This window comes from Lepidochelys kempii, chromosome 2, assembly GCF_965140265.1.
Source record: "Lepidochelys kempii isolate rLepKem1 chromosome 2, rLepKem1.hap2, whole genome shotgun sequence".
NCBI classification, from domain to species: domain Eukaryota; kingdom Metazoa; phylum Chordata; order Testudines; family Cheloniidae; genus Lepidochelys; species Lepidochelys kempii.
Window position 1 is genome coordinate 1567624 of NC_133257.1, and position 12034 is coordinate 1579657.

The window sequence follows — 12034 nt, forward strand, 5'->3', positions numbered from 1 at the left end:
TCTTGCTCAGGTACACGATGGGGCGTCTCTCCCACTTTTCATCCTCCTGCATTAACACAGCCCCCAGTCCCGTGTCGGAGGCGTCGGTGAACACCACAAAGGGCTTGTCAAAGTCTGGGTTTGCCAGAACTGGGCCACTGACCAGAGCCTCCTTCAGCGCCCGGAAAGCCACCTGGCACTGCTCGGTCCAGACCACCTTGTCTGGCTTCCCCTTCTTGCATAGCTCAGTGATGGGGGTGGCTATGGTGCTAAAGTGGGGCACAAATCTTCGGTAGTATCCTGCCATCCCAATAAAGGCTTGGACCTGCTTTTTGGTGTGGGGAGCGGGCCAGTCTCTGATCACCTCCACCTTGGCTGGTTCCGGCTTTAGGCGGCCGCTCCCCACCCGATGGCCCAGGTAAGATACTTCAGCCATCCCCACCTTGCACTTCTCCGCTTTTACAGTCAGCCCAGCCCCCTGGAGTCGGTCCAGCGCTTGTCTAACCTGGGACACGTGGTCCTCCCAGGTCTGGCTAAAGACACAGATGTCATCAATATACGCCACGGCAAAACTCTCCATCCCCCTCAGGAGCTGGTCCACCAGACGCTGGAAGGTGGCCGGCGCTCTCTTGAGGCCGAAAGGCAGGGTCAGGAACTCATACAGCCCCAGAGGGGTGATAAAGGCCGATTTCAGCCGGGCATCTGCATCCAGCGGCACTTGCCAGTAGCCCTTTGTAAGGTCCATGGTGGTAAGGTACCGAGCTCCTCCCAGCTTGTCTAGGAGCTCGTCCGGCCTGGGCATGGGGTAGGCATCAGATACAGTGATGGCACTGAGCTTCCGATAGTCCACACAGAACCGGACCGACCCATCCTTTTTGGGGACCAGCACCACCGGCGAGGCCCAAGGGCTGGCCGATGGCTGGATCACCCCCAAAGCCAGCATGTCCCAAACCTCTCTTTCCAGGTCCTGAGCAGTTTTCCCTGTGACTCAGAAGGGGGAGCATCTTATCGGCGGGTGCGACCCTGTCTGCATCCGGTGGACAGTCAGATTAGTTTCAGAGTAGCAGCCGTATTAGTCTGTATTCGCAAAAAGAAAAGGAGGACTTGTGGCACCTTAGAGACTAACCAATTTATTTGAGCATAAGCTTTCGTGAGCTACAGCTCACTGCATCGGATGCATAAAGTGGAAAATACAATGAGGCGATTTATATACACAGACCATGAAAAAATACACATTGTAAGGATGAGCTTAAGATGAGCTATTACCAGCAGGAGAGTGGGGCGTGGGGCCCCACCCCACTCTCCTGCTGGTAATAGCTCATCTTAAGTGATCACTCTCCTTACAATGTGTATTTTTTCATGGTCTGTGTATATAAATCGCCTCATTGTATTTTCCACTTTATGCATCCGATGCAGTGAGCTGTAGCTCACGAAAGCTCATGCTCAAATAAATTGGTTAGTCTCTAAGGTGCCACAAGTCCTCCTTTTCTTTTAATCAGATTAGTGCGTCCAGGCTGGTTGGAAAACAGCTGTCGGTACGGATGCAGCACCCCTCTGACCTCAGCTTGTTGGGCAGGGGTTAGCTGATCCGAGAGGGGAATTGTTTCCAGGGGGAAACCAGCTCTGGTCCCAGGGAATAGATCTACTAAAGGGTCATCTCCCTGCTCCTCCCAATGTCCACACACAGCCAACACCACAGTCCCCCAGGCATAATATGGCTTCATCATATTCACATGGTACACCTGGTTAGACAGCTCCACCACATAGAATCACAGAATATCAGGGTTGGAAGGGACCTCAGAAGATCATCTAGTCCAATCCTCTGCTCAAAGGAGAGCCAATCCCCAATTTCTTTTTGCCCCAGATCCCTAAATGGCCTCCTCAAGGATTGAGCTCATAACCCTGGGTTTAGCAGGCCAATGCTCACACCACTGAGCTATCCCTCCAGTCATTTAGTTGCTTGACAACCTTGAAAGGGCCCTCCCAGGCAGCCTGTAGTTTGTTCTTTCTCACGGGGATGAGAACCATCACCGGATCCCCGGTGGCGTAGGCACGGGCCCGTGCCGTGCGGTCATACCAGACCTTCTGCTTCCTCTGGGCTCTGGCCAGATTCTCCCTGGACAGGCCCATGAGATCAACCAGTCTCTCTCGGAAGATCAGGACATACTCCACCACTGACTCTCCATCGGGAGTGGCCTTCCCCTCCCATTCATCTCTCATCAGGTCCTGGGGGCCCCTCACCCTCCTTCCATATAACAGTTCGAAAGGCGAAAATCCGGTAGACTCCTGAGGCACCTCCCTGTACGCGAACAGCAGGTGAGGTAAGTACTTGTCCCAGTCCTGTGGGTGCTGGTTCATAAAGGTTTTCAGCATCATCTTTAGTGTCCCATTGAACCTCTCCACCAGCCCGTTGGACTGGGGGTGCTACGCTGAGGCCCAGTCGTGCCGGACCCCACATTTCTCCCACAAGCACCGGAGCAGGGCCGACATGAAGTTGGAGCCTTGGTCTGTCAAGACTTCCTTGGGGAACCCCACTTGGCTGAAAATGGTCAGGAGCGCATCGGCCACGGTGTCTGCTTCAATGGAAGCTAAGGCCACTGCCTCGGGGTAGCGGGTGGCAAAATCTACCACCCCCAGAATGTATTTCTTCCCCGACCGGGTCGTCCTGCTGAGAGGCCCCACGATGTCCATGGCCACCTTCTGGAAAGGCTCCTCTATGATGGGCAAAGGTCTCAAAGCCGCTTTCCCCTTGTCCCGGGCCTTCCCCACCCTCTGACAGGGGTCACAGGATCGGCAATACTGCCGGACCGTGGTAAAGACCCCGGGCCAGTAAAAGTTCTGTAGCAACCTCTGCCGGGTGCGCCGGATTCCCTGGTGCCCTGCGAGGGGGATGTCATGGGCCAGGGACAGGAGCTTGCGGCGATACTTCTGGGGGACCACCAGCTGCCTCCTGATCCCACAGGACTCTACTTCCCTTGTGGGAGCCCATTCTCGGAACAGGAACCCCTTCTCCCACAGGAACCTCTCCTGGCAGCCTCTCCTCATGGTCCATACCACACTGAGGTCGGCCAGGTCCCTGAGCTTCCGCAAGGAGGGATCTTTCCTCAACTCGACCAGGAACTCAGCGGCTGGGGCAGGGACGGGGCCCAGTTCCCCCTCAGTGGCCAGGTCTGAGGCCTCAGCCTCTCTGAGCCGTGCCCCTCGGCGCTCCCTCCCCACCAGGGTAGGGTCCTGCGCCTCCGGTGCGGTACCCTCCCCGAGGTCAGGGAGCAGTGACCCTCGCCGGCTCTGGCTACGGGTCACAACCGGGGCGGTCTGGGGCTTGCTTGGCCAGTCCTCTAGGTCTCCCCCCATCAAAATTTCAGTGAGCAAATGGTGGTGTACCCCCACATCCTTGGGGCCCTCCTTGGCCCCCCATTTCAGGTGTACCCTTGCCATGGGCACTTTAAATGGGGTCCTGCCCACCCCCATCAGGGTCAGGTAGGTGTTGGGCACCACCCGATCTGGGGCCACCACCTCGGGCCGGGCCAGCGTCACCTCCGCGCCCGTATCCCAGTATCCATTGACCTTCCTCCCATCCACCTCCAGGGGAACAAGGCACTCTCTCCGGAGGGACAGCCCCGCGCCCACCCTGTAAACCGAGAACCTTGAGTCCGGAGCATCCAGCCCTTCAGAGGAGCTGGCCTGGGGTACTCTTCCCTCCTGAGCAGGTGGTAAACTGGTAGCCCCCCTTGCCTGGGCCGTCTGCCCCTCGTCCAGCTGGGTCCCTACCCAGTTAACCCTGTGTGGGTTCGGTCTGCTCAGTCTGTGCTTGAGCTTGGGGCACTGGGTCCGTATGTGGCCTCTTTGGCCACAGTAATAGAGGTCATGTCCCGTTGGTCCCCTGGAGCAAGTCGGTTGGTCCTGATGCCGGATGTTCCCCTTGGGAGGGGGTTCTCCATATTCCTCCTTTGGGAGGTCCATGGTGACTCTCTCTCTGCATCATGGTGGGCCTGTTCTTTTGGGACTCCTCCCTGTCACCCCTTGACCAGCTCTTCACAAACTCGTCGGCCAGCTGCCCTGCGTGCTGGGGGTTCTCTGCTTTTTGTCCTCCAACCACAGCCTCAGGTCGGAAGGGCACTGATCATACAGTTGCTCCAGTACAATCAGGTCAAGCAGGTCCTCCTTCGTCCGGGCCCCAGCTGTCCACTTGCGGGCATACCCCTGCATCCGGTTGACCAGTTGTAGGTAGGTGACCTCAGGCTTTTTGCGCTGACTCCGGAACCTTCTCCGGTACATCTCGGGGGTCAGCCCAAACTCACGGAGCAGGGCCTGTTTGAATAGTTCATAGTCCCCTGCCTCCGGCCCTGTCATCCGGCTGTACACCTCCGCGGCTTGGGGGTCCAGTAAGGGGGTGAGAAACTGGAGCCTGTCTGCAGGGTCAACCCTGTGCAGCTCACAGGCATTCTCAAAGGCCGTCAGGAAGCTATCTATGTCCTCCCCCTCCTTCCGCTGGGCCAGGAAGCACCTATCAAAGCTCCTTGCAGTCTTGGGTTCCCCCGCACTCACCGCAGCTGGGGCCTCGCTGCTCCTCAGCCTGGCCAGCTCCAGCTCATGCTAACGCTGCCTTTTACGGTCCTCTCACTCCTTCTCTCCATCTTCCAGCTCTCTCAGTTTCATCTCCCTCTCCCATTCCAGCCGCCTCCGCTCCAGGGATGGGGAGCTCTGCCGGGAGGATCCTCTGCTGGCTGCTGGGGTCACGGTCCCCTTGGTATTCGCTGGGCTTCCCCCAACCCCTCCCCTAGTCATAGGAAGGAGGGGTCTCAGGATGCCCTCGGTAGCTGTCTGACCCCTCCCAGCCGGGACAGGCAGCGGGGCCCGCCTTGTGTCTGCCGGGCTGCTCCCCTCAGGGGCAGGGATCCGCTCCTCTGAGTGATCCTCCTCCTCCAGCTGGGCAATCAGCTGTTCCTTGGTGAGCCTCCCAGTGCGCAGCCCCCTCTGCCTGCACAGCTCCACCAGGTCGCTCTTCAGGCGCTTCGCATACGTCTTCCTGCTGGCCACTCGCAGGCCTGTGCGCTCTCAGCTCCCCACGGTTTCCAGGAGGACCCCTAGTGTACTAGCCCTTCTCCAGGTCACCACCTCTCTCCCAGGGTCGAGCCACAGACTCCTCCGCCCCTGAGCCTGCTCACCACAGTCCCCAGGGGGGTCCCCATTATTGCAACAGTCCTTCTCGCTGGTCTCACACACTCCCAAGGGTTAAGCATAGCTCCTCTGCCCCCCGAAACTGCTCCTCTCTGAATCTTCAACACACCTGGTCCTTGTCAATCCCCCTTCGTTTATTGCTTCCCCCGTAACTTACTGCAGGAAGCGCCGTCTATGGGGTGCAGTAGATCCCACCTTTGCCACCAGTTGTCACAGAGTGTGGGGGAGTCCGGGCCCTGCACCCCCACTTCCTGCGATTCCCCGTGACTCTCAGCCAGCCAGTAAAATGGAAAGTTTATATGACAACAGGAACACAGTCCAAACAGAGCTTGTAGGTACAAACAGGGCCCCTCAGTCAGGTTCCTCTGGGGGCAGGGAGCTTAGACCCCAGCCTTGGGGCTCCCTCCGTTTCCCCAAACTGCTCCAAACTGAAACCCCCTCCAGCCGTCTCACCCAGCCACCCCCGCAGCTCCTCCTCCAGCCTTTGTCCAGTTTCCTGTGCAGAAGGTGTCACCTGGCCCCACTCCCCTCCTGGCTCAGGTGACAGTGAAGTCACCCCCTGCTACCCCATCCCCATTGCAGACAGTCCCAGTAAAACTCCCCTGCAACATCCCCAGGTCAATCTGCCCCACTCCCTGCTGCGTCACACACCCCCAATCCCCAGAGCCCGGCTCTCCCTCCCCTCCACTGCCCTGCCCCACTCAGCCCCACCCCCGGAGCACAGCTCTCCCTCCCCCCACCCTGCCCCACTCAGCCCCACCCCCGGAGCTTGGCTCTCCCTCCCCTCCACTGCCCTGCCCCACTCAGCCCCCACCCCCGGAGCACAGCTCTCCCTCCCCTCCACTGCCCTGCCCCACTCAGCCCCCACCCCCGGAGCACAGCTCTCCCTCCCCCCACCCTGCCCCACTCAGCCCCACCCCCGGAGCTTGGCTCTCCCTCCCCTCCACTGCCCTGCCCCACTCAGCCCCCACCCCCGGAGCACAGCTCTCCCTCCCCCCACCCTGCCCCACTCAGCCCCACCCCCGGAGCTTGGCTCTCCCTCCCCTCCCCCGCCCTGCCCCACTCCGCCCCCACCCCCGGAGCTCTGCTCAGCTGGCAGGGGGAGGGTGGTGGAGAGAGCAGCGAGCCATGCGGGGGGGCCTCGAGGGAAAGTGGTGGCGCGGGGGCAGTGTCCGGGTGTCACACATGAGGAAGTTGGCCCCCCTGTAATCGAGCTCTGTCCCCCACAGCCGATGCACAGATCCGCTGCGACCAGCTCACCCTGGGGCTCTTCTGGGTGCAGCTGTTCCAGGACGCCCACACGGAGCAAGGGGACGTCATCGCCTTCGACGTCTTTTGCGGGGACTTCAACTTCGACAACTGCTCCTCAGGTGGGGCCTGGCCCGGGTGGGGGCAGGGGAGGGCAGCAGCCTGGCGGGGGTGTCGCAGCGTGCCCAGCCTGTAACCCCTCCCTGGGGAGTGCCACACCCCGAGGGGCTGGCTCCTCGGGCCCCAGCGACCCTGGCTTGCCCCGGGGCTCCCTGCAGCGAATCCAGCCACGCCAGCCCCTTGCGGGACGCGGGGGCCGGGCCCTGCAGGGCGCGAGGCTCTGGGGTATTTGAAGCCACACTGGCAGCCTTTCACTAGTCCCCTGGTCACAGAAACGAATGGCTGCGGGCTAGCCCAGAGAGGCAAAGGCCCATCGTGCCCAGCCAGAGCCAGGAACCAGCCCAGCGTGATGGACTCTGTTCCTGGGGCTCCCTGTCTCTCTGCCTCGGTCCCTCCAAAGCCACCTGACCACACTGTCCCCCAGCACGGGTCCCAAGTCCCACACGCAGGCTTCCTGCTCGGTGGTCTTGGCTGTTCAGACCTGGGGACTTCAGTTGTCTCCCTGGCCCTTCTGTTGATCTGGGTTTGCGCCAAGCAGTTAATTACCGACCCCAACAGCAAGTGACACACACACACACCTGTGTCTCCTGCACTCTTCCAGGAGCAGCAAAGTGTAGAAGGAAACTGAGGCACACATCGGCATCATACAAATATTATGGAAAATTCCCGCTTCATCACACAAGGAGTTGGGGGGGGGGAGTGGAAGGGGTGGGGGAGGGTAGTCTGGAGGAGGGGGAGGGGAGGGGGGAGTGCAGATGTGCCCATTCACTCTGCCAGATCTTTCCAGGGGATGAGTTGGAGCAGACCCACATCATCTTCCGGCAGTACCAAGACCCATGCCGAGTGGGGCCCAGGCAGGACAAGCCCTGGGCCATAGGTACGTGTCTGGCTGGCCCAGTGCCCAGTGCAGCTTGCTGCCCTCTCTGTCTCAGTTCCGCGGAGCCGGGCCCCCATCTGGGGCTGCAGATAAACATCTAGATCCAGATCCCCACAGGGGGACCCAGCCTTTGGAACCCCCGGGTGAGACGTCGGGGGTCAGGGGTCCAGGGGCCCTGCTAGCCGAGGCCTGCCCCCCAGCTCTGCCCGTGCCCCTCCAGACCCGGAGCCCCCTCCTGTCCCAGCCCTGCTCCCTCCCCGCACCCAGATCTCTGCTGAGGTACCTGTGGGTGAAGGAAGATTTTGGGGTGGGGGGAGCGGCAGAGCAGGGGAGGCTCTAAGTGCTGCTCACGTCCCTGCAGGCACCCTGCTGAACTACCTGGAGATCTACGAGGAGGCCGTGTCGACCCCAGAGAAGCTGAAAAGGTAACGGCTGCACCTGCAGGTTCCAGAGCGCTGGGGGGCCGGGGGGCTTACAGCCCTAGTTCAAGGCAGGCTCTGCCCCCGCCCCCACACAGGGTAATGGGACACTAATGGGACAGGGTAAAGGCTAACCTGTGGATGGCCCTCCCTTGCCATGCAGCCCCCTGTAGCCCAGGTGTGACTAGCCCCCTACGCAGAGCCACGCTCCTCCTCCCCTGCCACTCGGCCCCCTGCTGACGGCTCCCCCGTGCACCCCGCAGGACGCTGGAGCAAGAGGAGGGCAGGAGGAAGTACCTGGCCTGTCCCATCCTGCAGGACGGCTGCCCCGACCCCTCGGCAGCAGGGAGCCCCTGGGAAGGGCGTCGCATCGACTACATCCTGTACCGCGAGCACCCCGCCCCCATCAGCCTGACAACGGTGAGTGCCCAGAGGGGCCCCGGCTCCTGCCGGCCTGGGGTGCTCCCCGGGGTTCTTTCAACCCAAAGCTCTTGGTAACTTTTACTCGGTGCGAGGTGGTGTCAGGGAATAAATCAGGGGAGACACGGAAGGCGGCACGAACAGGACAACACAAGAGGGCTTTCACTTACAGCTAAACTTTACTTGGTCTCAAGTACTTACACACACGTCCGCAGGAGGTTAGTAAAACACCCCAACCCTTGATAATTACCCAAGCTGAGCGTGGTGGGAAACACAAGACGCATCCAGAGGGAGAGCCCAGTCCTGAAGAGTCCCCCTTATTTATACAGGAGTAATAGAATGACATGTTCCTTAAAGCAAACTTGTTCAGCCAGCAGTTCCCATGGGCAAGCAAGAGGCTCCTTCTGATTATCAGTGTGGGTTTTTCCAGAGTTTGCAGCCTTGAGGCCCCAGCAGACATTCCTGGGGCACATCCTGCTCTTCTAAGATGTATGTATCAGCAACTTCAACACAATTCTTATCAGGAAGGATGCAGGGTCAAGCTGCCCTTCTCATGGCACCCAAAGACCCCCCTCCCCTCCTGCCTTGGTTAAGCTAAGCCTGCTGACTTGGCTGCTTTTAGTAATAAGCCATAGTGGTTTCAGGCACTTTACTGGTTTGCCAAAGTCTCCCCATACAGGGGTACCCAGGAGCCCCTAGCCCCCAGCCTGGCCTGGGCCCCACGGAACGAAGAGCAGGCCCCAAGCCCAAGGGTGCAGGTAAGCTCCCAGCCAGGGATGCTGGGCCCAGGGCAGGGGGGTTCAGCTCTGGGGCCTGCCTGGCTCAGGGGCCAGCTGCTGGGGGCTGGTAGGGCCACAGGGGCCCATGCTGGGGAGGTGGCTGGGGCTGGTAGCTGCACTCACTAGGTCAGCTCCTTCAGGGGCTCTCAGCAGCTCCCACGCTCCGGGGTTTTCATGGTATGGTGCCGTGGAGCCAGGCTGCAGGGGGCTGGCCTTGCCGAATCGCTGCTCAGGGTGCGGGGGATTCAGAGAGCTAGTCAGCATGGTCCAGGGCTCCCTGGAAGGGTCCGAGCCTGGGGGCCAGGACGCCTGGGATCTCTGCTGGCTCTGACCCTATGTGCTGCATGACTCTGCGTGGGACCTCCACTCTGGGCTGTTTCCTGCCCTGCAGCGGGGGAAGGAGCCTGGCCGGGCCATGGCTGGGAAGGGGTAGTGAGCTGTGTCAGTGCTCAGTGTTGATTGAGGGGAGGGTGCAGCCCATGGAGACTACAAGTCCCAGCCTGCACTGCTCTGGCTTAGCCAGACCTGGACTCATTGCATGCTGGGATCTGTGGTCTCAGGGGACCGACCCTCCCCCCCCCGCATTCTCGGGGCGGGGAACCTGCTGTGCTCCTGACACCGCTGTCCCCTTGCTTTCCCCAGGAGGTGGAGAAGTTTTCCTTCATCACCCAGCTGGCCGGCTGCTCGGACCACATGGCTGTAGGGCTGCGGCTGCTCCTCAACCCTGCGCCGCAGTGACAGCAGCGAGTGTGAACCCCGGTGTCCGGGGCGGAAGGTCGATGGAGAATCCTTGTTATGGTGGAGCTGGGCAGGGCCCTCCCCCTGCCTGTGCCCCCCTCCCTCCTGACTCGGATAGGCTGCGAGGCCTGGGACCTGGTGGGGCTGTGCAGGGCTGTGTGGGGCCAGAGTCACCCCCAGGGTGCCGTGGGTGCTGGCCAGAGTGCCCCAAGAGGGGGACAGCCCTGGCGCCTGGCTTCTGGGCTGGCGGGGGCCCAAGGAGGAGGCTGCTCTGCTGCGCCCCCCTCTGCCCAGTGAGGCCCAGCACCCATGGGTCTTGGCTTGGGATCCGCAGGGGATCACTGGGGTGTGGACCTGCCTCTGCAGACCTCACCCACTGCAGCAGGACGGGGGGCTGGCTATTTCCCAGGCTGCCAGCTGGCTTCCCCACCTGACAGCGCAGCACCCCTTCCGGCTCAGTGCCATGTGCTCCCTGGGTCCAGCCGGCCCTTGGGCCCCCTCCCCAGCCCGTGAGCTGGGTGTTAGCTGGGCAGGGGCTCCCCGAAGCTGGCATGGGCCCGACAGGGCCACGTCTGCCTCTGCGCAGCGTCGCGAGCCTCAGCTTCACGCGAGGCCTGTCTGTCCCTCGGCAGGGCAGAGTGCCCTTCTGCTGAGCCGTGGCTGCCAGGAGGGGCTCCCCTCTCCCCTGCGGTCACCTGGCCCCCCTGGGGAATCAATAAAGTTTTCAAAGCAACTGTCCACGTCTGTGCACTGGGGAAAGGGAGTGTGGGGGGGCAGCTGGGGCGGATTCTCCCAAGGCTGGCCACTGGCACAGCTACCCCCCAACTTTGAACAGTCCCTGGTAGGAACCCTTCAGCAGGCTGGGCCCCCAGGGTCCCACTCTCCCTTCAGGGGGGCCACGCAGCCCCCCGGCCTGAGCCTCCAGGTCCACCTCTCCTGCCCCAGGCTGTGAGCTCTGCCCAGGACAGACCTGTCCCCTTCACCACTGGCTGCGTCTCCGGGCGGCAGGGTTTGTCAGTCGCTGTAACATGGTGGCATGGGGCAGCCAACGTTCCCATGTGGCCCCGGTCCAAGCACGTGGCCAAGCAGCCACACAATCCAGGGCCTGGCTCCGTCAGTCCCGGGTGAGATCCACCCAGTCTCTCCAAAGCCGGGTCTTATCCAACCTCCCCTCGGCCCCTTGTCCCAGCCTGCAGCGGCCAGCTGAGGTCACAGTTCCCACCAGCCTTGGGAGGTGTCGGGGTTCAGCCCTCAGAGCTCCGGTCGCCCCCCTGGATCCTCCACGGGGCTGGGTCAGTTCAGCTCCCTTCAACACCCCTTTCGCGTTACCCCGGCTAGGCTGTGACCCAGCAGCTCCCAGCTCCTGCTCTGCCCGGGCGTTGTCACCCTTCGGCACCACTGGGGAAATTCCTGGTCGGGCACGCCAGGCCTCTCAACCATACCCCTCCTGCAGACCCCCCTCTTGGGTACGGGGGATCCCTAGGACTCGGGGCCATCACCCCCCACAGCCTGCCCAGGCCTCTCAGCCATACCCCTCCTGCAGACCCCCCTCTTGGGTACAGGGGGGTCCCTAGGACTAGTGGCCATCACCCCCTACAGCCTGCCCAGGCCTCTCAGCCATACCTCTCCTGCAGACCCCCCCTCTTGGGTACGGGGGGTCCCTAGGACTAGTGGCCATCACCCCCTACAGCCTGCCCAGGCCTCTCAGCCATACCCCTCCTGCAGACCCCCCTCTTGGGTACAGGGGGGTCCCTAGGACTAGTGGCCATCACCCCCTACAGCCTGCCCAGGCCTCTCAGCCATACCCCTACTGCAGACCCCCCTCTTGGGTACGGGGGATCCCTAGGACTCGGGGCCATCACCCCCCACAGCCTGCCCAGGCCTCTCAGCCATACCTCTCCTGCAGACCCCCCTCTTGGGTACGGGGGGTCCCTAGGACTCGGGGCCATCACCCCCTACAGCCTGCCCAGGCCTCTCAGCCATACCCCTACTGCAGACCCCCCTCTTGGGTACGGGGGATCCCTAGGACTCGGGGCCATCACCCCCCACAGCCTGCCCAGGCCTCTCAGCCATACCCCTCCTGCAGACCCCCCCTCTTGGGTACGGGGGATCCCTAGGACTCGGGGCCATCACCCCCCACAGCCTGCCCAGGCCTCTCAGCCATACCTCTCCTGCAGACCCCCCTCTTGGGTACCATGGGCTCCCCAGGACAAGGGGCCATCACCCCCCCACCACATGCCCCAGCCTCTCAGCCATACCCCTACTGCAGACCC

General features: G+C 61.9%; 1 protein-coding gene across 5 annotated transcripts in view; it reads left to right on the top strand.

Moving 5' to 3' along the window:
- The window catches only part of LOC140906236 (sphingomyelin phosphodiesterase 5-like), a 40525-nt gene extending 30036 nt beyond the window's left edge, over positions 1-10489 (top strand). For 4 of the 5 annotated variants that reach the window (XM_073329803.1, XM_073329804.1, XM_073329808.1 and 1 more), the window contains exons 4-8: positions 6390-6530; positions 7316-7405; positions 7767-7830; positions 8088-8244; positions 9666-10489. In XM_073329803.1, coding sequence (XP_073185904.1) covers positions 6390-6530; positions 7316-7405; positions 7767-7830; positions 8088-8244; positions 9666-9761 — 548 coding nt within the window. In that variant the 3' untranslated portion in view covers positions 9762-10489. Of the gene's footprint in view, positions 1-6389; positions 6531-7305; positions 7406-7766; positions 7831-8087; positions 8245-9665 lie in introns of all 5 variants that reach the window. The other variant, XM_073329806.1, reaches the window with a different exon arrangement.
- The last annotated feature ends 1545 nt before the right edge of the window (positions 10490-12034 follow it).